Source organism: Oncorhynchus tshawytscha, linkage group LG26 (assembly GCF_018296145.1).
Source record: "Oncorhynchus tshawytscha isolate Ot180627B linkage group LG26, Otsh_v2.0, whole genome shotgun sequence".
Lineage (NCBI taxonomy): Eukaryota > Metazoa > Chordata > Actinopteri > Salmoniformes > Salmonidae > Oncorhynchus > Oncorhynchus tshawytscha.
Genome location: NC_056454.1, coordinates 31,779,732 through 31,807,728, shown reverse-complemented (window position 1 = coordinate 31,807,728; position 27,997 = coordinate 31,779,732). Strand labels below are relative to the sequence as shown.

At 42.7% G+C, this 27,997-nt stretch overlaps 1 protein-coding gene across 13 annotated transcripts in view; it reads right to left on the bottom strand.

Annotated features, from left to right (window-relative positions):
• LOC112234772 (mitogen-activated protein kinase kinase kinase kinase 4-like) overlaps nt 1-20,813 on the bottom strand; it is a 100,296-nt gene extending 79,483 nt beyond the window's left edge. For 3 of the 13 annotated variants that reach the window (XM_042306471.1, XM_042306472.1, XM_042306473.1), the window contains exons 1-2: nt 20,421-20,798; nt 20,050-20,115 (exon numbers count right to left, since the gene is read on the bottom strand). In XM_042306471.1, coding sequence (XP_042162405.1) covers nt 20,050-20,115; nt 20,421-20,477 — 123 coding nt within the window. In that variant the 5' untranslated portion in view covers nt 20,478-20,798. Of the gene's footprint in view, nt 1-20,049; nt 20,116-20,420 lie in introns of all 13 variants that reach the window. The other 10 variants (XM_042306477.1, XM_042306478.1, XM_042306474.1 and 7 more) reach the window with 6 other exon arrangements.
• Nucleotides 20,814-27,997: the final 7,184 nt, after the last annotated feature.

Sequence of the window (27,997 nt, the reverse complement as noted above, 5' to 3'; positions counted from 1 at the left end):
GGGAAGGTGAACGGAAAGGCTCTGGAGCAACGGACCGCCCTTGCCGTCTCTGCCTGGCCGGTTCCCCTCTTTCCACTGGGATTCTCTGCCTCTAACCCTATTACAGGGGCTGAGTCACTGGCTTGCTGGGGCTCTCTCATCCTGTCCCTGGAAGGGGTACGTCACCTGAGTGGGTTGATTCACTGATGTGGTCATCCTGTCTGGGTTGGCGCCCCCCCTTGGGTTGTGCCATGGCGGAGATCTTTGTGGGCTATACTCAGCCTTGTCTCAGGATGGTAAGTTGGTGGTTGAAGATATCCCTCTAGTGGTGTGGGGGCTGTGCTTTGGCAAAGTGGGTGGGGTTATATCCTTCCTGTTTGGCCCGGTCCGGGGGTGTCCTCGGATGGGGCCACAGTGTCTCCTGACCCCTCCCGTCTCAGCCTCCAGTATTTATGCTGCAGTAGTTTGTGTCGGGGGCTAGGGTCAGTTTGTTATATCTGGAGTACTTCTCCTGTCCTATTCGGTGTCCTGTGTGAATTTAAGTGTGCTCTCTCTAATTCTCTCTCTAATTCTCTCTTTCTCTTTCTCTCTCTCGGAGGACCTGAGCCCTAGGACCATGCCCCAGGACTACCTGACATGATGACTCCTTGCTGTCCCCAGTCCACCTGGCCGTGCTGCTGCTCCAGTTTCAACTGTTCTACCTTATTATCATTCGACCATGCTGGTCATTTATGAACATTTGAACATCTTGGCCATGTTCTGTTATAATCTCCACCCGGCACAGCCAGAAAAGGACTGGCCACCCCACATAGCCTGGTTCCTCTCTAGGTTTCTTCCTAGGTTTTGGCCTTTCTAGGGAGTTTTTCCTAGCCACCGTGCTTCTACACCTGCATTGCTTGCTGTTTGGGGTTTTAGGCTGGGTTTCTGTACAGCACTTTGTGATATCAGCTGATGTACGAAGGGCTATATAAATACATTTGATTTGATTTGATTAATACTAATCATATCACCAATCATAATAAACGCACAATCCAAGGCTAATAATAGCAGACAGCATTTTGTCCGCTATTCAGACCCCTAATCCAGGAGCAGAGCTCCACCGGCTTCTTCCTTCTGTAAACATGTACGCAGTGCAAGGGTTCTTTCAGTCTGTGTGTGTGTGAGTGTATATATACACTGCTCAAAAAAATAAAGGGAACACTTAAACAACACAATGTAACTCTAAGTCAATCACACTTCTGTGAAATCAAACTACCTGCCCTCCAGGACAACTACACCACCCGATGTCACAGGAAGGCCATAAAGATCATCAAGGACAACAACCACCCGAGCCACTGCCTGTTCACCCCGCTATCATCCAGAAGGCGAGGTCAGTACAGGTGCATCAAAGCTGGGACCGAGAGACTGAAAAACAGCTTCTATCTCAAGGCCATCAGACTGTTAAACAGCCACCACTAACATTGAGTGGCTGCTGCCAACACACTGACTCAACTCCAGCCACTTTAATAATGGGAATTGATGGGAAATGATGTAAAATATATCACCAGCCACTTTAAACAATGCTACCTTATATAATGTTTACATACCCTACATTATTCATCTCATATGTATACGTGTATACTGTACTCTATATCATCTACTGCATCTTTATGTAATACATGTATCACTAGCCACTTGAACTATGCCACTTTGTTTACATACTCATCTCATATGTATATACTGTACTCAATACCATCTACTGTATCTTGCCTATGCCGCTCTGTATCATCACTCATTCATATACCTTTATGTACATATTCTTTATCCCCTTACACGTGTGTCTATAAGGTAGTAGTTTTGGAATTGTTAGCTAGATTACTTGTTGGTTATTACTGCATTGTCGGAACTAGAAGCACAAGCATTTAGCTACACTCGCATTAACATCTGCTAACCATGTGTATGTGACAAATAAAATTTGATTTGATTTGATTTGAAACTGTCCACTTAGGAAGCAACACTGATTGACAATAAATTTCACATGCTGTTGTGCAAATGGAATAGACAACAGGTGGAAATTATAGACAATTAGCAAGACACCCCCAATAAAGGAGTGGTTCTGCAGGTGGGGACCACAGACCACTTCTCAGTTCCTATGCTTCCTGGCTGATGTTTTGGTCACTTTTGAATGCTGCTTTTGAATTCACTCTAGTGGTTGCATGAGACGGAGTCTACAACCCACACAAGTGGCTCAGGTAGTGCAGCTCATCCAGGATGGCACATCAATGCGAGCTGTGGCAAGAAGGTTTGCTGTGTCTGTCAGCGTAGTGTCCAGAGCATGGAGGCCCTACCAGGAGACAGGCCAGTACATCAGGAGACGTGGAGGAGGCCGTAGGAGGTCAACAACCCAGCATCAGGACCGCTACCTCCGCCTTTGTGCAAGGAGGAGCAGGAGGAGCACTGCCAGAGCCCTGCAAAATGACCCCCAGCAGGCCACAAATGTGCATGTGTCTGCTCAAAAGGTCAGAAACAGACTCCATGAGGGTGGTATGAGGGCCCGATGTCCATAGGTGGGGTTTGTGCTTACAGCCCAACACCGTGCGGGACGTTTTTCATTTGCCAGAGAACACCAAGATTGGCAAATTCGCCATTGGCGCCCTGTGCTCTTCACAGATGAAAGCAGGTTCACACTGAGCACGTGACAGACGTGACAGTCTGGAGACGCCGTGGAGAACGTTCTGCTGCCTGCAACATCCTCCAGTATGACCGGTTTGGCGGTGTGTCAGTCATGGTGGGGGGATGCACAGCCCTCCATGTGCTCGCCAGAGGTAGCCTGACTGCCATTAGGTACCGAGATGAGATCCTCAGACCCCTTGTGAGACCATATGCTGGTGCGGTTGGCCCTGGGTTCCTCCTAATGCAAGACAATGCTAGACCTCATGTGGCTGGAGTGTGTCAGCAGTTCCTGCAAGAGGAAGGCATTGATGCTATGGACTGGCCCGCCCGTTCCCCAGACCTGAATCCAATTGAGCACATCTGGGAAATCATGTCTCGCTCCATCCACCAACGCCACGTTGCACCAGACTGTCCAGGAGTTGGCGGGTGCTTTAGTCCAGGTCTGGGAGGAGATCCCTCAGGAGACCATCCGCCACCTCATCAGGAGCATGCCCAGGCGTTGTAGGGAGGTCATACAGGCACGTGGAGGCCACACACTACTGAGCCTCATTTTGACTTGTTTTAAGGACATTACATCAAAGTTGGATCAGCCTGTAGTGTGGTTTTCCACTTTAATTTTGAGTGTCACTCCAAATCCAGACCTCCATGGGTTGATAAATTTGATTTCCATTGATAATTTTTGTGTGATTTTGTTGTCAGCATATTCAACTATGTAAAGAAAAAAGTAGTTAATAAGAATATTTCATTCATTCAGATTTAGGATGTGTTATTTTAGTGTTCCCTTTATTTTTTTGAGCAGTATATATATATATATATATATATATATATAAAAATAAATAAATAAATAAGAGAGAGCTGGGCGATATGGACAAAAATCCATATTGCGGTAAATTGCTTGAGTTGATGCGATAACGATAAATAGAACATTAATCTGCACCACAGTTTTGTTTATTTATCCTTTAAACAACTAGTTAGATGGTTGGAGCCATCAATTGTCCCAATAACAATCTCCCAGATTATCAACCTTATTTCATGTCGAACTTCACATTTCTTATTGTAATGAACGATATCAGCAAAATGCCTGTAATAAGTGATCGTATGGTCATTGTCGATACTTTTCAGTTTATCATACCAGCTCTAGTGTGTGTGTGCGTGTGTTTGTGTGTACTAAAACAAAATATGCCTGTGTATTAATAGTGTGTATGCCTATGAGAGACCGTATGCGTGTTATCGTGGTTGGAGAACTCAGCAGAAAGATGGATTTGAACGTTAAACTGAGCAAACAGCTGTGAAGGGCTGTTAGCGCAAAACCCTGATTCCTGGGCTAGTCTAGCGCCGTGGAGGCCTCACACTGAACCACTAACCAGATCACATATGACTGTAGCCCCCTGCCTCTGCCTGAAACACATACTAACCCACATAGCAGCCCTGCTGCACTACAAAAATAGCTGTTAATCCACAGCGAGAGGAGAGGCAGACAGAGAGAGCAGTTTAACCCTTCACGTGCCAGTTTGCCAGATACCAGCAGCGCTGGGGTTAATGAGCTCCCAGCCTCCTGCATCTGGTCTGACAAAACCTTCTGTCATTTAGGCTACACATCCAGAAAACAGGGGATCATTTATTTAGATGGCTAGGAGAACGAGAGAGGGGATTACAATAGAGGATAGAGAAGACAATAGAGAGATGGGAGAAGAAAAAGGGAGAGAGGGAAAAATAAAACATTTAACCATATGCCCATCGATGCAACAGTCTGTAAACCCTGTCGTAGGGTTCTGTTAAGGTAAACTTGCCTCTCCCTTGCATCCTCATCAGCCTCGGGCTGTCCTCAATTCCCCCTCCTCCATCTATCTGTTCTCCATTATGATGTCCCCTTATACTTTATCCTCACAGAATGCTTTGCATGAGATGACAAGAGAAAATAACAAATCCTTCCTTAAAATAGGCCTGCACTACAGTCCACAAGGAGAGAGAAGTTTGGCTGTGATTATAATGGTATGGAAGGGAGGAAGAAAACTGCTGATGGTAAAACAGATTGGTGGTTGGAAGGTGTTTTTAAGGACAGCATTAGCCACTAGTCAGCAGGAGAGCAGACAGAATAGGAGCCAAATCAGCACGACATGATAAATAGCTTTATTTTACGCAATCTGTTACTGCCTCGACAGAATATTACATTATTGTGGTTTTTAGGGGGCGTGACCTGATTCTCAGCAATGGACCACTGCCGGTACAAAAACAAACTCCCCTATAAAGCACTGTGGGCTTGTGAGGCCCGAGCTCATAAATTGTCCCAAAGCCACTGTGCACAACAGCACTCAGGAGAGATAGACCTCGGCAAGACTTTGCCATTAACACCACTGAAGCCATTAACACCACTGAAGCCATTAACACTTTCCTACTGGGCCTGACACAGATCAACTGATTCACTAGCTCAGTCACTCTCTCACGTCACTCAGGGGAGTTCCATTTTTGTTTTATCAGACCGGAGGACATTTCTCCAAAAAGTATAATCTTGGTCCCCATGTGCAGTTGCAAACTGTAGTCTGGCTTTATGGCGGTTTTGGAGCAGTGGCTTCTTCCTTGCTGAGCGGCCTTACAGGTTATGTTGATATAGGGCTTGTTTTGCTGTGGATATAGATACTTTTGTAACTGTTTCCTCCAGCATCTTCACAAGGTCCTTTGCTGTTGTTTTGGGATTGATTTGCACTTTTCGCACCAAAGTACGTTAATCTCTAAGAGACAGAACACGTCTCCTTCCTGAGCGGTATGATGGATGCATGGTCCCATGGTGTTTATACATGCATACTATTGTTTGTACAGATGAACGTGGTACCTTCAGGCATTTGGAAAATGCTCCCAAGGATGAACCAGACTTGTAGAGGTCTACAACTTTTCTTCTGAGGTCTTGGCTGAAATCCTTTGATTTTTCCATGATGTCAAGCACAGGGGCACTGAGTTTGAAGGTAGGCCTTGAAATACATCCACAGGTACACCTCCAATTTAATCAAATGGTCAATTAGCCTATCAGAAGCTTTAAAGCCATTACATAATTTTGGGGAATTTTCCAAGTTGTTTAAAGGCAGTCAACTTAGTGTATGTAAACATCTGACCCACTAGAATTGTGATACAGTGAATTATAAGTGAAATAATCTGTCTGTAAACAATTGTTGGAAAAATTACTTGTGCCTTGCACAAAGTAGATGTCCTAAGCAACTTACCAAAACTATAATTTGTTAACAAGAAATGTGTGGATAGGTTGAAAAACGAGTTTTAATGACTCCAACCTAAATGTATGTAAACTTCTGACTTCAACTGTACATGTATGGCAATTTAGCAATTAGGATTTGATATCTGTAATGGTTATGACAAATTAGGCATTATTGCGCACTTTTGGCATATAGATAAATGCACACATTTTTTTTCTAGTGTGGGCCTTGTGTTCTAAAAATAGTTTTAAAAATGTCAAATGCCCATCCCTAAAGCACACACCAGTCACAGTCCCTGAGCTGAGTGCAGTGCTGAAGTAGGCCAAGTGATTTAAGGCAGGACGCTCACCCTCAGCCTTAACCCACCACTGTCTGGCACATAACTTACACACGTGGCACAGCTAACTCTATGTAGGGATGAGAGAATAAAGGGAGGAGGGAAGGGAGAGAGAAATGGGGATGGGGGATTTAGAAAGAAAGAGTGCAAGAGACAGACAGGATCAGAGAGATAGGTGAAAACTAACAGCCAGAAAGACAGAAGTCTTGGGGCACCTTCATGGCCATTCATTCAGTAGAGCTAGGGATTCACCACCAGTAACACACTTCTATCCAAAAATACCCTGGTTCATCTTCTCTCTATTACACCACCCAGGGCTCTCTCCTCCCCTCCCATCCTCTGCCAGCTGGTCCTGAGCCCAGCAATTAAAGACCTGCCTAAACCCCTCTACCTCCCTGTTTCCTCAGGGTATGGCCCTGCTCCACATGAAACTGATAGGGGCTGAGCATGACAGGCATCAGATGGGCTTACCTGCAGCGAGAGAGAGACGAGGGGAGCAGGTGCTAGCCCACCTCTTTGTCTGGACTTGCCCTACAGTATGTGGTGAAAGTGTGCTTTTGTTTTTGGGGAAGTGGGTGGAGAGGTAGTTACAGGTCACCAAGTCAGTTAATACCGGACTTTCACTACACTGAGAATCGCTGTGTGGAACAAGAAACAGATGACCCTTCATGCACACACACACACACACACACACACACACACACACACACCTACCTTGGAGACAACAGTGCACCACAACAGGGAACCAGAGTTTAAATGAAGTACCATACTGTCCAGAACCCGTAGACAAACCATGGCAACTCATCGCCATGACAACTATACCGCAACCCCCTAACCTACCACCCACTTCCCCTCAATGAATACACCCCCACCACCTGTGCAACTGAGACAAACTTAGTCGGAACTGCAAGGCTTTTGTGGAGAGAGAGGAGAGTGGGAAGGTCTTTGTGAAGTCAGTTCAATACCTTAGCAGTACCCTTGGGAAGGGGTCCCAGTGCTGTATATAAGCTGGCTGGCGGGAGAGGATTGCAGCAGTTCTTTCCCACTTGTTAAAGGCAGTGTTGGCATGTAGAACACCTTGCTAATGAGTCTTCCAGCTCAGAGCAAAGAGTTGGCACAGACAGAGGAGAGGAGGAGGAGAGAGAAAGAGGCTGCCCTTCTCGTGCCTGGTGTCAAAATGCCCACGGCTGCATCCACAACGACAATGAGACAAGGCTTTCACTATTCACCAAGGCAAAGGGTGGCTACTTTGAAGAATCTCAAATATATTTTGATTTGTTTAACACGTTTTTGGTTACTACATGATTCTAATGATTATAATACCCAAAAGTCTAATACCCAAAAGAAAAAATTACGTGACTCTCCACCAATAATTACATACAGAGGATTGGAGGATTCTAAATTAAAACCAAAAGCCACCTCATGGGTCTCCCGGTGGCGGCCGGCACAGGTACCGAACCTGCATCTGTAGCAACGCCCATCCACTCCGGAGCAAAGAATCAAAATACAGAGAGGTGTTGGTAAAGGTATATTGTCCCGCTAATAGCCCATAATGGACTATTATAATACTGTACATGGTGTCCAGGTCAGGATAACTAAGACATTTATTTATTAAAGACTATCAGAAAGAATGTTGGTACGTATTTATTTTGATCCAAAGCCATAAATGAGTGAGTCACTCAGCTTTATGTAGGTGCCGGCTATATGACTGTCATCAACTTGATAATATATAATGATATTTTGGAGGTTATTGCAATCTGAATAAAGGCCAAAATAATATTTGTAAAGGCAAAAACATTTATTTCTGATTTTAGAGGGAGTGAAACGCTGGGCCAATTGTGCGCCTCCCATAAAGGCCAAAATATAGCTCTGCTAATATCCATAATGGTGCTGTACAACGTGACTGTGTGTTCGAAAGAGTATTTTCCAGTAAGCAACAATTTGTTTACCTTCATTAGACAACTTTGTTCCAATATTTCTGTAATTCACTGATATTTATTCCCATAGTAATTCGTTATGGATCCATAACTAAATAAACATCAACAGTTTGAAAGACTATTTTTATCACTATTTTATTAACAAAAGCATTAAGATGTTGATGAAGAAATAATGTACTGCTGTTTTGAGTTGGAAAAGTAACACTTCAGAGTACTTAAGCATAGAATACATTGCAGGTAGGGGGATGTTCACACCTACAGTAGCAGGGCTATAAAGAGTCTATTGTCCTGCTAATCTGGCAATATGTGTTTGATAACCTGTTTTCAAAATGCCACCAGCTGTCCATCACTACCATAAATAAAAACACAGCACCTTGTTTACATTCTTTATTGTAACCACAATGTCACAAATAATTTGTATCTACCTTTCCAATTACTTTTAGTAATTTTAGTTTGTGATTAATTTGATTAGTATTATGGTGTTTCTTGTCCAAGGAAAATGAAAAACCCTCTGGATTTCCATTAGGATGGAACGGAAACTATGGCGCTGTACAACGTGACGGTCGGGAGTACAGTACTGGGCTATTTAGCTAAAGAAAACAGTGTCCTGCGGGAGACCAGGGTTCAATTCCCCGAAGAGGAGGAAGGAGTAGGCTGTCCTTGAAAATAAGAATTTGTTCTTAAACTGACTTGCCTAGTTGAAAAAAGGTTGCAATAAGAACATTACATTTCTACACCATCATTTTCTAATCTAGTCTAACCAATACCCAAATGGGGATACAGTGAAAATAAAATCTCATTGATGTATCAAGACCAGTCCCCATGCTCGTCTCAGAGCAGCGCGGAACGGTGCTAAAATTCTATTTTATCTAACTTCAATGTGCTCTATAAATACACCACTTTTAACAGCACATTACTCAACACTAGTGAGACTCGTGTCGCTTACGGTAGGCCTACAGTATATAACAAAATATGACATGACTCTGCACCAATAATTACATATAGAGGATTGGGGGATATTTCTGTAATTCAGTGATATTTATTCCCATAGTTATTCGTTATGGATCCATAACTAAATAAACATCAGTATTTGTATCAATATTGTATTAATGAATGCATAAAGATGCCATTATTAGTTACATTGTTTTAGTCTGAACGTGTAGACTGGCACTAAGAACAGAACAGCGAGAATGTTTCCCTAGTCAGCGCTATTATTAGTGTAACGCCCCTTAAATATTTTGGAGATCATTTTGTTTTCAAATAACGTAAAATGAGTGAGAAAAGGGCCATTCTTGAACATCGTGTGAGACATTGTTACTAATTTGTAAAAAAAAGCCAGTTTGTTATTTAGAATGATTTATTTCTGTTTTTAGAGGGAGAAAAACCAAAAACCTACAGCCATCTCATGGGTCTCCCAGTCGAGGCCGGCACGGACACTGAAACAGCATCTGTAGCAACACAGCTTGCTCTGCTATGCAGTGTCTTAGACCGACTCAGGCGCTGTACAATGTGACTGGTTGGGAGTGGAATACAGTAAGAGCAAAATAATCCTAACAACATAAAATAATAAAAACCTTAGTGTAACAGTTTTAGTAAGTAATACTGAAGTCGTGCACAATTATCAGTTTCTATTTAGGGGTATGTCGCCCATTCATTGTCAGTTAGACACACAGTAGGCCCCAAAAGCATAATCAGTGGAGCAATGAAGTGGTGACGCAGGGTACCTTACTAAACCACAAATTACCTCTAAATCCCGCGGCTTAAGCTCACAACTTTTAAAGGAGGAACCACTGTAAGGGCTATTTGACCAAGATGGAGAGTGATGGAGTGCTGCATCAGATGACCTGGCCTCCACAATCACCCGACCTCAACCCAATTGAGATGGTTTGGGATGAGTTTGACTGAAGAGTGAAGGAAAAGCAGCCATCAAGTGCTCAGCATATGTGGGAACTCCTTCAAGACTGTTGGAAGAGCATTCCTCATGAAGCTGGTTGAGAGAATGCCAAGTGTGTAAAGCTGTCATGAAGGCAAATGGTGGCTACTTTAAAGAATCTCAAATATATTTTGATTTGTTTACCACTTTTTTGGTTACTACATGATTCCATGTGCCATTTAATAGTTTTGATATCATCACTATTATTCTACAATATAGAACATTGTAGAAATAAAGAAAAACCCTTGAATTGAGTAGGTGTGTCCAAACTTTTGACTGGTACTGTATGCGTGTGCTACTCAGGGTATTCAAATAATTTAAATGTGATACGGGGGAGAGAAAGTGAAATTCAGTGTCTCAACACAAGCCTGTGTATGTGTACAGTCAGTGCATGCGAAAGAGTTTCAGTGTTCAAATGTATTTATAAAGCCCTTCTTACATCAGCTGATGTCTCAAAGTTCTGTACAGAAACCCAGCCTAAAACCCCAAACAGCAAGCAATGCAGGTGTAGAAGCACGGTGGCTAGGAAAAACTCCCTAGAAAGGCCAGAACCTAGGAAGAAACCTAGAGAGGAACCAGGCTATGAGGGGTGGCCAGTCTTCTTCTGGCTGTTCCGGGTGGAGATTATAACAGAACATGGCCACGATGTTCAAATGTTCATATAATAATAATCACAGTTGTTGTCGAGGGTGCAACAGGTCAGCACCTCGGGAATAAATGTCAGTTGGCTTTTCATAGCCGATCATTCAGTGTATCTCTACTGCTCCTGCTGTCTCTAGAGAGTTGAAAACAGCAGGTCTGGGACAGGTAGCACGTCTGGGTTCAACTCTGAATCTCCATCAGTGTGTGGAAGTATGTATGTGTTAGATAGATTATGAGGACGTATCTTTGTGTGCATATGTGCTTTTGAAGCACACATTCTCTCAGGAGTTTAGAGAGTCTGCCCAGCTACAGGAGGAAGTGCTTTGGTGCTCTGCTCCAATCACAGGCCTGGGTTCTAGTCAGGTGACTTGGGCAGCACTCAAGTGTTGTGAATCAGATTAAAACAACCTTAATGAGGCCCACAGTCATTCAGTTCAACCAGCCAGTCAGTCAGTCTAACCAGCTGCCTGGCCCTGAAAGTGGAGGGGAAGGGGATGAAAGGAAAGAGGCAGCCCCCAATGAAGAAAAACAGCCATGATAAGAATCAGGGACATATGGAGATTGCATGATAGTGTGTTAAGTGAGTGTGTGTGGGAAGTTTAAGTGAAGGAAAACGACAAAATAAGACAAATTAAACTTTGTATAAATAAACACACTGATAGATATATTTAAGGTTATACCTAAATGGAAGACAATACTTTTATGCAATACAATACAAAAAGCCATTAAAACAAAGAGTGAGGTACAACATTACAGCAGGGATGTCAAACACATTTTGTCTCAGGGGCCGCATCCGGTCTTCAATGAGGGCCGGAAGGCCACACTGAAACTTCCTCGCCATCAAAATTTGCAAAAGATAGTCCTTTTTTCTGATGTTACCTGACTCTCCAGATGTCATTTAGGTGATTATTAGCGAGCTGGACATAAACTGAATGACTGCAGGTGAATTATCATTTTTACACAGTTTGAATTTGGTTTTAGTCATTTTAAAGTATAGAGTTCTTTATTTACTCAAACCACTGGCCTGCAGGCCATATGTTAGATACCCCTAAACTAAAGTGAATACAGCCAGATATACCAACAGTCTCACTACTGAGAGTGGTATAACCTATTCCAATGGACACCTGCTGTATTTTGTCTTCTTTTTATGCAACATTCCCCAATCTCTACCTAAAACCTTGTGCCCACACAGATCAGACAGAGTGCCTCAGCCTGCCTCCCCCCATCCTTATATCCCCTATACCCAGTCCAGATGGCCTCCCATACAGTAGTATGCTAAACCCTAAAGGCTCAGACAAGCCACAACTATCATTAAGAACAAACACAACACACCGAGTTAGACCTTTCAAGACACAGAACCTGAAGATATATACCTAAGAGCTAGTGAATGTCTTGCAGTCAGAAGCCACAAGACAATGTCTCTCATCCTAAACTGCTAGTACCACCATTCATCGGACCTTGCTTGATTGACTACACTAATAGACAGAATACATAAGACAGTCATACTATCTTCTTGTGTCTGAACCCCGCTGGCAGAGTGTAGCATTGTGGGATTTCTCCAGAGCCCGCCTGCTCACAGTTGCTCTTCTGTCTGTCCGGTGCACACAGATCTGATGACAGCTGGCCGGCCACGGCGGACATTTTGATGTGGAACAGAGAGGCCTTCTCTAGGCCTTATCAGTCAGAAGGTCAGAAATAGATAGCAGAATGAAGGAGCTGTTGTCTGTGAGGCTAGTTAGCACCAGGCTCTCTGTGTCTAACAGACAACTCTTTTTAGAATCAATACAGCCAGGCGAGCGAGAGAGCAAGAAAGAGGAAGAAAGAGAGAGAGAGGGGGAGAAGGAGAGCGCCATCTGACTAAGCTAAACCTACTACCCCACACCACAGGACACATCGAACACGCGTGACTGATGAACTGACAGTGACATGACATGTGTGCATTCCTGTGTAGACCTATGACTCACAGCCATCTACTGGTCTCCTTCTTGGTTTAGATAGAATAACTCGGAAAAGACTCCTGCATGTCTAGCTAACCCTCTTTAAGGGTAGAGCTGCAGCCTCATTTTGGAAGACCTAAAAGCCAGCAGAGCACACTTCTTCTCTACACACTACATAGACATAATACTGTAATGTCTTCTTCAGACCCAATGAAACAATGCAAGCCTTGCAAAATAGCATTGTGGACTTCAAAGTTGTATCTGTGAAGAAAGTATCCAGTGAGCTGTCAAACCCACACAGAGGAAATAGTGTTTTCACAGAAAAGCACTCAAAAAGATCAGTGCTGTCAGTCTCTGGGAGCTAGAATGGCTGTCTATGTACCCCATTGTCTGAATTTATTAGTCATTGGGCCGCCCTATAACAGAGCATGAACACATACTGAGTGCATTGTATAACAATCTGTCTCTTCACAGGGGACATAAAGATGCTTATGGTTTGGAAATTGATGAGTCTGAAGGCGATCAGGACAAACAAGCAGCTGGTGCTTGTGATGATTGTATTTTGTTGGGAGGCACGCAAGCGAAGAACAACGCTTAGCCCTTATTGATCAGGTCTCAACTCCCTTCACTTCGTCTTAATTTTCCTATCATGTGGGGGAGGGGAGGGGAGTGGGTGGGCATGGTGTACTGGGGGCTAGCTGGAAGAACCAACGCTAGCTTAATAATCAGGGGGACAAGTTAAAAGGGGGGAGGAGGTAAATGGACAAGATCTAAATGAGGGGGTAAAGTTGCCACTCAGTCACATCATGGCCATAAGCTGCCAATTAGACATGTCTATGCGTGGCTGAGAGGCAGAGGAGAGAGGTGGATCGCTGTATGTTTTCAGCTTTTTCCACCTTTCATAGCAAGCTGCCAGGGGGCTAAGCATTAGGCAGAGCCCCTGTGCTAGGGTGGCCGGGCTCTGGGAAGGAAAGGACAACTGCAGTCTCTCTATTAAACTCGTTAGGGAGAGTCGAGCCAGCGTTTCAGTATGCAGTAGCAGTGACTTCATCTGGGTAGAATGTCGGTATGTTTATGAAGGACCTACACCTGGGGCAGGTAATGAGGGGAAACTAGGTGTTAACCACAAACAATGTTTTAATTAGGTGGTAGCTAATGCCATGGACTGGTGTGCCTGACATTACTGTGAGAAGGAGAAATCCAGTGTTAAATTGACACTTTCCACCAGCAGGGATGATGGTTTGAATCAGCAGAGAGTGGAAATGAAAGTCAGGTGAAAAATCAGGCCTTACTTCTTGCCTGGCTTCTAGTATGTTTAAGCTGCTATAAGTAAGTGTATGTGCCCACTACAAACTACATGGACACTGCAACGCATCACACCTCCCACAATGGACCATAACCCTGTTCCTCACTCGCTCTCTCATCGTTGTCCTCTCTCATCTCTTGTAGACCTAGGGCAGATGGAGAAGGAGGTGGTGGAGTGCATTTCAATTAAACAGGTGTGCCTTGTTAAAAGTTAATTTGTGGAATTTATTTGCTTCTTAATGCATTTGAGCCAGCTCAAATAAGCAATCAAACTCATTCGACATCTTTCCCTGTCCAAAATGGAACTTCAGATTGACATTGCATCAAACAGTGTGGGGTTTGGCGGTATCCAGATTTTCATGTCGTCATTTTCTATCACCCTGGGATTTACTGTATTATCAGCTTGGTACACAAGGGGGAGCCAAAATGCTAAAAATCCCATTGGGCATCGATTACCAGAATGCTAACAAAATTAGCACAAGTAATAGAACATTTCCATGGAGGCTGCTAGCTAAATATTCTAAATAAGCACAAATGAAAATAAACTAATTGCAAAGACAGGCAATCCAGCTCATAAAGTTAGGCATTTATAGGGAGGAGCTAAACGAAGAGTTTGGTGAGTTTGGACATGCTCTGCTCGGAGAAGAGGGAGGAACAGACAGCCGAGAAATATCTTGCTGCATTTTAGAAACGCATATCTAAAATGCTTCTTATTGTAATTTCTTCTCAGCATCAGACAAATTTTGTGCTTCAGTTGCACTTCTAAACTCAGATGAGAATCCACGAACGGCATTGTATCAGCTGACAGCACTCTGACTGATGTGTAGCTACTTTTCTCCTCTCAGTGAAGCCAGACCATTTTTCTCTAGTAAAATGCCAGATTAACTTTAAGCAAAACATTAGGAAACATACCTGGCTACATTCTTTATATGACAGGCCTAAACATTAGAAATATGACGGCAATGCATCGTTTCGCAAAAAAGACCTTGCTTTTTCATTGTACGCTCATTTACTTGTGTGGCTGGCAGTCAAATAGCGTTACACTTCTGTTGTCATCTGATGAAAATTAATACATTTTCTGAATGTGTTGCACTAATGTATTTTCTGTTAAGGAAAACTATAGTTGCACATCCCTAATCACTCTATAGAAGCAAAAAAACACTTGACTTTCAATATAAAACGCAACCCTGTCAATACAGAGCTGGTCTCACTTGCTCCCGATTTCTCCCGTTGTGCTATTTACAAACACCTGACTGGCTCAACTGTTCTGGGTAACTACGTAAGCTTCATAATGTAAAATAATGTGACAGGTGAAATGAGAACGCAATCTACTTTATCTCCTATATCCATTGCACAAGTTGGAAAAAAAAGATGTATTGAAATGTATTGAAAAACTTCCAAGAAATAATTTCAACGGTATTGAATCCCAGCTATTTCCAAATACCCCGGTATACACAGTACACCGCTCAAGCCACCTACTTCTCGTCATTACATGATGACTTCTGCCATTTTGCTACTTCCTCACGTCTGACTAACTAACATCCACCAGCTCTCTACAGCAAAGCTGATGACCAAGCAAACAATATCAAGTTCCTTGAAAATAACCATGTCAGACTAACTAGAATTAACTGAACCGCTGACCAGTTGTAGAATGGACTAGACAGTTATTAGGAGGGTTTATAATTGGGTTAAAAAATGTACCCCCACGGGGGAAATGCTACTTACTCATTGACTGACAGTGTGCGTAGCATGTTTTTAGGACTAGAGGGTGTGAGACATGCATGCAGAATGGCCCATTACAACAAAAACACTTTTGATTATGAGATTCTCTCTCTCTATGTGTCAAGTTGGCTGGATGTCCTTTGGGTTGTGGACCATTGTTGATACACACAAGAAACTAGTCAGCATGAAAAACCCATCAGCGTTGCAGTTCTTGACACAAACTGGTGTGCCTGGCACCTACTTCCATACCCCTTTCAAAGGCACTTAAATATTTTGTCTTGCCCATTCACCCTATGAATGGCACACATACACAATCCATGTCTCAATTGTCTCAAGACTTAAAAAACCTTATTTAACCTGTCTCCTCCCCTTCATCTACACTGAAGTGAATTTAACAAGTGACATCAATATGGGATCATAGCTTTCACCTGGACTCACCTGGTCAGTCTGTCATTTTCTTAATGTGTTGCATACTCAGTGTAGTTTGTATTTACAATGGTGTTTGTGCTTCACTGGTTGCCCTTTTCTTGTGGTAAAAGGTCACATATATTCCTGCTTTGATTGCACACTGTGGTATTTCACCTAATAGACATGGGAGTTTATCAAAATTGGATTTGGGAGTTTATCAAAATTGGATTTGTTTTCTTTGTGGGTCTGTATAATCTGAGGGAAATATCTCTCTCCACCACAACAGCTGCTGTCCACATAGCTACAAAAAAGGCACACAGCTGCCATTAGCACGTCTGAATATGATGGCCAATCAAAAAGGGCTGTAGATCGAATATACACAGGCAGATCCTAACACAAACACACACAGCTGTGGATCAAAACATATGCAAACCCCAAACACACTAAGACTGAGGCACTAAATGAATGTGGGATATGGGAAACTCTCTATTTTAATGACAGAGTAGGCTTAATCCACCGGCAGCCTTCGTGACGTTGGCAGTCCCTAAACAATATGATTTGATGTAACATTTCTTTACGCCCGGTTATTTATATATAGCAAATTGTTTATGTGCCAGTCCCCAGATCTAAGAAGACATTGTAGCTAGCTACTCATGGTGAAATGATTTCATATTAAACAAGTTGATTCAGCCAAGGGTATCATCTGCTCTCAAGAGAAAATGGCTGCTACAGAATGTATGTTTTTAGATTTATGTACAGAGAATATCTGCTACAGTCCCTAAAAGGAAGACAACCTGTCAGCACACACCCAAATGCAGAGTGGATGGTTTTAGACAGAATCAAGATAATGACACACTACAGAAAACTCTTGGTTGTATCTTGATGTTGACATTCTGTGGATTCCTGGAGAGAGGAAGGGCCTGTATCTAGCAATGTGTGGGTAAAATCACCGGAGAAGCCAATGCAGAAGAAAAGGCATATTACAACCTGTGTTGTGATAATTGCTTTGTTTGCTCTATAACCTGTTAGTTCATATGCCTGGACACCGTGAAATATAGGCCTAAAGGCCAAGACAATAAGAAAACAGTGGCAGAATAAATTCAACCACAAATTTCTTTCAACATAAAACTGGAGAGCAACATCTGTCCGGTGAAGTCCACAAAACATATTGCATGTAGCAAACAGTTACATGCCCTAGGCATGGTCAAGCAAAGTAATGTTTCTGACAAATTTTCAGACTACTAATCAACTATTGATTTAGAACCATGGAGTTACCGCAAGTCGCAAAAAAAACGGGAGCTGCTTCCACTATTCCAGCACCATTTCAACATCTAAATCACCTATGCTTAGTCTAATACAATGACAACTAAAAGATAGCAAAAACGATTTAGTCCCATCAATGTAAGCTAAATATGATGTGGCTGTCCATGGCACTGATTTCTGTGTGTGTGTGTAAGTAGAAAAAACATGTTGACTCACTCTACTTGTAGAGAAACGCCAATACCATCCTCCTCTTTCATGTTGCCTAAACGGTCTATCACTCGGTCATACAGTACACATATATTTTATTTTTTGTCCTAGACTACCTGGCTAAAATACTTGCTCACTAGACTAACTTCCTTTCATGGGCAACGATGTGCCAGGCCAGCTAGCTAACATTAGCATACTATATTTAGCTACATGTTGATCTTCTATCCTCTCAGACCAGGGGGACAATGTATGAGTTTACGGTTGATCCGAATCGCCATTATAATCATTAGTCAGTACGGAGAATTAAGTAAAACCACAAGTCCAAATCCCTATCTCCATCCATGGCTAATTTAGGAAAGAGACGATTTTAGCCAGCTAGCCACCAGAGGACAACAACAATAAAATGCAACAAATTAATTTTGGTTTTCTGTCAATAATGACATTTGGCTTATGATTGGCAGGGTAGCCTAGTGGTTAGAGTGTTGAACTAGTAACCGGAAGGTAGCAAGTTCAAACCCCCGAGCTGACAAGGTACAAATATGTCGTTCTGCCCCTGAACAGGCAGTTAACCCACTGTTCCTAGGCCGTCATTAAAAATAAGAATTTGTTCTTAACTGACTTGCCTAGTTAAATAAAGGAGAAAAAAAAAAAAAAAACTGGTTTCCCTTGATCATTTTTTGGGGTGCGCCAGAACCATTCACAGCTGAGCTCACTCAGTTTAGCTCAATGCTAATTGGCTATTATTTGAAACAAGGGATGCCAAATGCTCGCTGGCTTCCCATGCATTCAATGCTATGGGCGGCAACAATGGCACACTCTTTCTGACCAGACATCAGATAGATACGCTACACAGATAAGCTTTGCCAGCAGCATACCACCCTGCATCCCACTGCTGGTTTGCTTCTGAAGCTAAGCAGGGTTGGTCCCTGGATGGGAGACCAGGTGCTGCTGGAAGTGGTGTTGGAGGGCCAAGTAGGAGGCACCCTTTCCTCTGGTCTAAAAAAAAAAATCCTATTACCCTGTGTAGGGTGCGGTCTTTCAGATGGGGTGTTAAATGGTGGACTGACTCTCTGTGGTTGCTAAAGATCCCATGGCATTTAATGTAAGAGTAGGGGTGTTAACCCCGGTGTCCTGGCTAAATTCCCAATCTGACCTTCATACCATCATGGTAACCTAAGCATCCCCAGCTTCCAATTGGCTCATTCATCCCTCACCACTGTAACTGTTCCCCAGGTCGTTGCTGTAAATGAGTGTTCTCAGTCAACTTACCTGTTAAAAAAAACCATACTGAGACAGAGGGATGCTTTCTCCGGTGAGATACATTCAGCCTCTAAAACATTTTTGAGAGACGAAAGAAACATTTTTGGGACACCTGTCTTCCGTTGGCATCAATGAATACACACCACTCTGGACCTCTGACATGTCCTCTGATTATTACATGTTTCTATCATACCCTACTGAACAGCTATGTAAAGCTGATGGAGGTCAGCTTTGATCACTGTATCACTGGATATCGACTGACTCAGTTCATCACTAGGCCCCTGTGTGATCTGTACTGATCCAGTCCTGGTCAGCCCGATCATTGTATACAGTAGGGTGTACACTGTGAATCCATGTTTGTTGGTGTTTCCACCAACGGAGGACTCATTTGTCCAAATGTTAGTTTTACAGATGGTTTTATGTCAAATAAGTTTATGTAATTAATTACATATGTCAAATACATAATCTATATAGTGCAATTTATTTGGCTTTGAGTTGGCACTTTTGAGACTATCCCATTGCATATGCGACCAGGCAAGCTAAATCATTATCAAGTTGGCTATTTTTCAACCAATTTATTTGACCCAGGTCTAATAGTCTTCTATTGGAATCCATGTGACCAATATAATCAGGCGACAACAGGGTGATGCAAGTCGTCTATTCTGAACAAGTCTGGAAATATTCTCTCTTTCTACAAGGTAACAGCAGCTTCAAAACAACAGGATGTGATGTAGGTAGGCTGCTCTTACCACTCTCCAGTGACATGGGGAAGGGGTGACGGTAGCTGGATACTGTAGGCGCAATCTCCTACACATCGAATCCCATGCTGAGCTAGTCGACTGTTATTACAGTGGCATGTCAATTTGCCTATCACGGCCTCGGATCTGAGTATACAGTAGGCCTAACTAGAATGCGCAACCGTGCACACCCAGTAGCGCAACGGGAGAAGTTTGTCAGGCACGTATGATAGCCTAAGCATTGGCAGGAAAATGAGGGTCTGGTTTGGCTTACATGTTGTTGACGGATAAATAAACGAACAGTTGGTAAGTCCTAACACAAACACACGAAAAAATCGTAAAGAAAATAAAAGGAACAGTTATATAGGTTGGCCTTTTACATCTCAGCGCGTTACTAATCCAGACCGCACTGGTTCAACGGTCTATAATTGCAGTTTCTCTTGAGCAGGGAGAAAAATACATGTTTGAGCTAGTTTCCGCCTATTTTGAGTATATAGCCTATATGGAATATGAAAATCCAAACAAACCTTGTATACTTGTCCATAGGTACCATTGCCGACCACTTCCACCAGTTCGAAAATACCAGCTGGGTCCTATAAAATTAAATGATCAAATGGTTAACATTTACCAAATAACTGTTTGTGAGAGAGGGATGGTTTAGTATGGGCCACGTTACAACCCTTTAAATCAGGTGGTTGCGACCGAATTGCCTTACATCCCAGAGCATTGCAAACAAAAGAATGATAGAAACTCAGCCATCTAACGGTATACACAATAAGAACAACACACTATGTGACACATTTTACCAGGGTTTATCCCATGGTGGCGTCAATAAAATTACAATACAAGGATTTGAACAGCAAATAACACAAATCCGCATAACATGCATCGCACTCACCCGCAAAGAGGCAAGGTCTATGTCCACTAGACTTTTAGCTGGAGACTCGTTCGCCATTTTTCAATAATACATAGAAATTGCAACGTCTATTTTAGTCTCTTCAAGTCAATTGTCTATATGCAATGCCGTAATCTCATAATTGAAATTGTTATCTTATTCCTTGCTAATGTAATGTCGATCCAAAGCGGGATTTTCTTTGTAAACTACTCCCGTCGTTGTCGAACGGCCGCGATTACTCCATATTGCGCTACCACAGTTGGCAGTGAGCTTGCTCCTCTCAATTCTCCGCCCTGCCCCTCTCTCGCTCTCAATTCAATTTAAGAGCTTTATCTCTCGTTCTCGCTCTCCCACTCACTCCACTGTAAAGCCTCACCAACACGGGAAGCAGAATCAGTCAGTCTGAGAGACAGATAGCCCGAGAGAAAAACGCTGCAGGTGCAGAGGGGAGTGGATTCAGAGAATAATAGTGAAGAGCTCCCCCATCAGAAATGAATCCAAACATGCTGAATGTATGTGCCCTGCTGCTAAACTTATAATATTGACTTTTTGAGCATTGTTTTCCTGTAGTCTTCATAAAACCACATCCATGCAAGTACACACTCTTTATTTGACCCTGGGTCTGTTAATCAAATTGAATGGGTGGGAGAGGGATTGAAGTAGAGATCAGTGTCACCTTTTGGATTTAATCATGTTTATGATGGATAAATAAACTGTTTATTATATTACTGTAAGGTGTAACCAAAATGTGTTTATGTGCTTGCAAGGGCTCTCTCTCTCTCTTCTTTCTGCTGTCTGTCAGTTTGTTAGATAAGGCTATCGGTCAGTTAACTCATTAGTCTTTAACAATGACAAATAGTCTGTAATTCATAAAAAGGACGTTTTGTAGCCTTAGTGCAGACAATGTTTACAGTGGTAGATCAGCTAAACGGCAGATCGTACTGAATCAATACATCCTCTCAAAACATTGACTTAACCAACATGGACAAACCTTCTTTATAAATCTATGAAATCACCCTCCATCTTTCTCTGAGGCCTGTGCTGTAGGCATCACAATAACATGGTGAATGTTGCCAACATCCAGCTCTCTATATCAGATGAAGAGTTAATAAGAGCATGTGAAATGGAAGCAGTGATAAATATTTCACCACTGCTGTCAACCCTGGTATTGTTGGGTTCTATCCTATTGCTTCCTACACCACTGAATAACAGCAGACTTTTTTGCAAACTCTTTTCATGTCATACGCAATGGCTGAAATGTCAGTGAGCAGGCTGTTTGTCCAGGCTGTGTCCCAAAGCAAGGTGCTCTTCGTGGGGATCAGTTCCCTACCCATGCCCCATGACTCAACTAAGACAGGCCCATGAAGGCCCCACATTATCCTGTATATAACAGCAGTCATTGCTGCTGAAGAACTAGGTTAGTCTTGCTGTCCCACCATCAACATCACAGTACTAAAGTTTGTAAATGTGTTTATCTTGCTGCCATCATTAAAATGGTTCCCTATTTCTCCCGGCCACAGCTGTCTTTACAATGTGTCACAGTTCTTTTAGCTGCCAGAAATAGGACATGTACATTATTTACTGCTGTACTTACGTCTGACTGCTGGGTATTGTCTGAGCGGGCCGCCGAGGCCCTGGACTGTGAGAAGAAATATATGACAGTTGGAAGTATGTACAATGCATTCGGAAAGTATTCAGAGCCCTTCCCTTTTTCCACATTTTGTTACATTACAGTCTTATTCTAAAATGGATTTTTTTTTTATCTTCATCAATCTACTCACAAAACCCCATAATGACAAAGTGAAAACTGTTTTTTAGAAATGTTAGCAAATTTATTAAAAATAAAAATTGAGCTCAGGTGCATCCTGTTTCCATTGATCATCCTGTGGTAAATTCAATTGATTGGACATGATTTGGAAAGGCACACACCTGTTTATATAAGGTCCCACATTTGACAGTGCATGTCAGAGCAAAAACCAAGCCATGAGGTCAAAGGAATTGTCCGTAGAGCTCCGAGACAGAATCGTGTCGAGGCAAAGATCTGGGGGAAGGGTATCAAAACATTTCTGCAGCATTTAAGGTCCCCAAGAACACAGTGGCATTCTTAAATTGAAGTAGTTTGGAAACACCAAGTCTCTAGAGCTGGCCGCCCGGCCAAACTGAGCAAACGGGGGAGAAGGGCCTTGGTCAGGGAGGAGACCAAGAACCCGATAGTCACTCTGACAGAGCTCCAGAGTTCCCCTGTGGAGATAGGAGAACCTTCCAGAAGGACAACCATCTCTGCAGCACTCCACCAATCAGGCATTTATGGTAGTGTAGCCAGGCGGAAGCCACTCCTCAGTAAAAGACACATTACAGCCCCCAATGAGTTTGCTAAAAGGCACCTAAAGGACTCTAACCATGAGAAACAAGATTCTCTGGTCTGATGAAACTGAAATTGAACTCTTTGGCCTGAATGCCAAGCATCACGTCTGGGGGAAATCTGGCACCATCCCTACTGTTAAGCAAGGTGGTGGCAGAATCATGCTGTTGGGATGTTTTTCAGCAACAGGGACTGGGAGACTAGTCAGGATCAAGGAAAAGATGAATGCAGTAAAGTACAGAGCGATCCTTGATTAAAACCTGCTCCAGAGCACTCAGGACCTCAGACTGGGGTGAAAGTTCACCTTCCAATAGGACAACGACCCAAAGCACACAGTCAAGACAACGCAGGAGTGGCTTCGGGACAAGTCTCTGAGTATATACACTACCATTCAAAAGTTTGTACTATTTAATGAAGCTGCCAGTTATCTGTGAGGCATCTGTTTCTCAAACTAGACACGCTAATGTACTTGTCCTCTTGCTCAGTTGTGCACCTGGGCCTCCCACTCTTTCTATTCTGGTTAGAGACTGTTTGCGCTGTTCTGTGAAGGGAGTAGTACACAGCATTGTACGAGATCTTCAGTTTCTTGGCAATTTCTCACATGTAATAGCCTTCATTTCTCAGAACAAGAATAGACTGACGAGTTTCAGAAGAAAGTTATTTGTTTCTTGCCATTTTGAGCCTGTAATCGAACCCACAAATGCTGATGCTCCAACTTCTTTAATCAGGACAACAGTTTTCAGCTGTGCTAACATAATTGCAAAAGGGTTTTCTAATGATCAATTAGTCTTTTAAAATTATAAACTTGGATTAGTTAACACAACGTGCCATTGGAAAACAGGAGTGATGATTGCTGATAATGGGCCTCTGTACTGTCGCAGTTGCAAATACTAGCCTACCTGGTTAAATAAAGGTTAAATTAAAAAAATTAAAAATAAACTGTACGCCTTTGTAGATATTCCATTAAAAATCAGCCGTTTACAGCTACAATAGTCGTTTACAACATTACCAATGTCTACACTGTATTTATGATCAATTTGATGTCATTTTAATGGACAAAAATGTGTTTTTCATTCAAAAACAAGGACATTTCTAAGTGACCCCAAACTTTTGAACAGTTTTGTATATTTTCACAGTAATTCTATTCAAAACATTTACTTTTCACCATGTTCTGTAGAGCATCAATCCCTGCTCTTTTGTTGAATGTGAATTATATTTCTCTGGCATCACATGGCTTTTATGATTAGTTCACCTCAGTCAAAAGGGCCTTATTGTAACATAAGAGCATTTTATTCTGCATCTGCACCGCACTGTAATACCACTCATATTGCAGTCAGTTGTTACTCTATCTCATATACACTGAGTGCACAAAACATTAGAAACCCCTTGCTAATATTGAGTTGCACACCCTTTTGCCCTGAGAACAGCCTAAAAACTTGTCTGGGCATGGCCTCTACAAGGTGTCGAAAGCATTCCACGGGGGATGCTGGCCCATGTTGACTCCAACGCTTCCCACAGTTGTGTCAAGTTGGCTGGATGTCCTTTGGGTGGTGGGCCATTCTTGATACACACAGGAAACTGTTGAGTGTGAACAACCCAGCAGTGTTGCAGTTCTTGACACAAACCAGTGCGCCTGGCACCTACTACCATACCCCGTTCAAAGGCACTTAAATATTTTTTCTTGCCCATTCACCCTGTAAATGGCACACGTCCACAATCCATGTCTCAGTTGTCTCAAGGCTTGAAAGTCTTTCTTTAACCTGTCTCCTCCCCTTGATCTACACCAGCGGTAGGCAACCCTGTTCCTGGAGTGCCACAGATACTACAGGATTTTGTTCCAACTAGGCACCACACCTGACCAACTGAGCTAATTGATCAGTTCAGTGATTGCCTAAATTCAACACACCTGGTCTTCTAGGTCGGTTAAATAAAAAACATGACTAGGGTTGCCTAACCCTGATCTGTTTGAAGTGGATTTAACTGGTGACATCAATAAGGGATCATAGCATTTACCTGGATTCACTTGGTCTGTGTCATGGAAAGAGCAGGTGTTCTTAATGTTTTGTACACTCAGTGTATGTAATGTACCTTTCTTTAATGCCAACACCCTATACATTACAATCAAATCAAATGTATTTATAAAGCCCTTCTTACATCAGCTGATATCTCAAAGTGCTGTACAGAAACCCAGCCTAAAACCCCAAACAGCAAGCAATGCAGGTGTAGAAGCACGGCGGCTTGGAAAAACTCCCTAGAAAGGCCAAAACCTAGGAAGAAACCTAGAGAGGAACCAGGCTATGAGGGGTGGCCAGTCCCCTTCTGGCTGTGCCAGGTGGGGATTATAACAGAACATGGCCAAGATGTTCATAAATGACCAGCATGGTCAAATAATAATAATCACAGTAGTTGTCGAGGGTGCAACAGGTCAGCACCTCAGGAGTAAATGTCAGTTGGCTTTACATAGCCGATTATTAAGAGTATCTCTACCGCTCCTGTTCTCTCTAGAGAGTTGAAAACAGCAGGTCTGGGACCAGGTCAGGGTTCAATGATGTCACTTTCCAAATTGCATTCCCTCACAGAATCTAATTTGGCAATATGGGAAGTTAACAGTTCCTTGGTTCCTAAACATTTCCTCATAACTCAGTCTGTGTGATTTCTCTCATGTAAGCAGATCCAAATATGCCCAAAACAAAATCTCTCCTTAACCATTGCAGTCTATAAAAATAGAGTAAAGTTAAATATTTGAGCATCCAAACAGAATATTTAAATATGGTCTGTCCTAACAACCTCATACCTCCCCCTACACTAGAGCTGGTTGGGTAAACAGAAGAGATTCACCTCAGGGTGTGTGAGTAGGAGGTGGTGAGTGAGTGAGTGAGTGAGTGAGTGAGTGAGTGAGTGAGTGAGTGAGTGAGTGAGTGAGTGAGTGAGTGAGTGAGTGAGTGCGTGTTTGTCTCAGGAGCGCAAAAGTGGAAAACAAGAGCAGACACATTGAAGAGGGAGGTAAAGACTTGGAAATGCAAATGAAAGGACACTCGAAGCAGAGCCATTCAATTCTTCCTGTTTATTCAGTATTACAGTTAACCACCTTTACAACCTGTGGTGTCTGATAACTGTCACACTGTGCTTGTACACACACGCACAAACACTGCTTCCTCCTCCGGCCACAAAACCGTTTGCATACAATATATAGGCGGCAGGTGTGGGCAAAAAGACAATGTTTGTTCAGGACCCATCCAGCTACCACTACACTCCAGACACAATCACACACCTTCACAGATGGTCTACACTGAGGTGAGGAAGAGGGAGGGAGGGGTTTTATGGGCAGGTGAACGATATGAAGAGTTTTCCGTGGCCCTTTACCCCATAATATACACTAGAGACAAGGATAACATTTTTGACACCCTTCTAAACAAATGCAACCCATCTTTTACTCCTGCTGAGTAGACAGTACCTCAGTTACTCTGGTCTAGAAAACAATGTTGTGACAATACTCAAATAACTATGCAAATACTCCTCGTGTCTGCGTTGTAATTCCGGTACAACCCAGTTACACAACTGGTTTCACATTTACAGATAAGATGTGTATGGTGTTTGAGGGGAGAATATACAGAATGTGTGGGATGTGTGTGTGTAACTCAAAAGCCTCAGCCAATTTCACGCACCTGCAGGGGATAGGTTTATTACAAAAAGATCATCTAAATGAATTGAGATGCCAACAAACATAATATCTCATGGAATCTGTTGGTTCAAGCATCATGTGATACGATGATACAGTTCCAGGCTTCTGTACTGTCATGCACCACAAGTGTGTGTGCGCACACCTGAGTGCTTGAGTGTGTTTTGCAAACTCGTAAAGGCTGCGACAGGATCAGCAAAGACCTGGAGTTCCAGCTGGATGATGACTTAGTTAAGTCACCTACCATAACAAAAACAACTGTACAACATTACACTACAAAAATGACTTTACAGAGACATCCTTAAACCTGTTCCTTCTGTCAGATATACCTTAAACCATGTATAAACATGTACAGATAAACCATACACGCAGATAGCTGTAGGCTATACATTCTCAAGCTGATTGATGTAGGCACAGACAAACACACAGCACATGAAATTAGGAAAAATATTAAATTACTTTGATCAATCTATTGGAAAATAGATTATGGTTCTGAATCAACATTTTCACCTCATGGATCAAGGCCTTATATTGACATATGATGGTCAGCATCTAGGTGACCATCAAAGGCAGACTGGGGTGTGTTCTGTCTGTTGTTGTTTTCACAAAGGGAGAACATGAGCTGTCTGTCTGAGTGTCTGTGAACTCAGTGCCCCAAAAATCACCCCACTGAGTGACTCATCTACTGTAACTCTCCACTACCACCCGGTGGTCAAATAACATTACTGCAGGCTACCAACAGCTAAGTACTCAACGTCACTGCCCAGCAACAGCCACATTGCTGACTAACTGTACACTGTGTACAAAACATTACGAACACCTGGGCTGTGACTGTCAGGTTGTGGTGTTGACCACAGTGCATGCTGGGTATACTGCAGCTGGTGGAGTTGCTGTCACAATGGGTCTAGTGGCAGTCTGGGCCGACTGCACGCACCGGGTAGGAAGACATTTTTTAATTACATTTTTTATTTAACTAGGTAAGTCAGTTAAGAACAAATTCTTAATTACAATGACGGCATACCCCGACCAAGACCTAACCCGGGCGATGCCCAATGGGATTCTCAATCAAGGCCGGTTGTGATACAGCCTGGAATCAAACCAGGTCTGTAGTGACGCCTCTTGCACTGATATGCAGTGCCTTAGACCGCTGCGCCACTCGGGAGCCGCCTCAGGAGTTTTCCTGACCCTTTTACCTGAGCAGAAAACCCCCCTAGGCCTAATACAGTGCCTTGCAAAAGTTTCCATCCCCCTTGGCTTTTTCCCTATTTTGTTGCATTACAACCTGTAATTTAAATAGATTTTTATTAGAATTTCATGTATTGGACATACACAAAGTAGTCAAAATTGGTGGAGAAATGAAAAAAATAACTTGTTTAAAAAATTAAAAAATGAAAATGGAAAAGTGGTGCGTGCATATGTTTTCACCCCCTTTGTTATGAAGCCCCTAAATAAGATCTGGTGCAACCAATTACCTTCAGAAGTCACATAATTAGTTAGATTGCACACAGGTGGACTTTATTTAAGTGTCACGTGATCTTA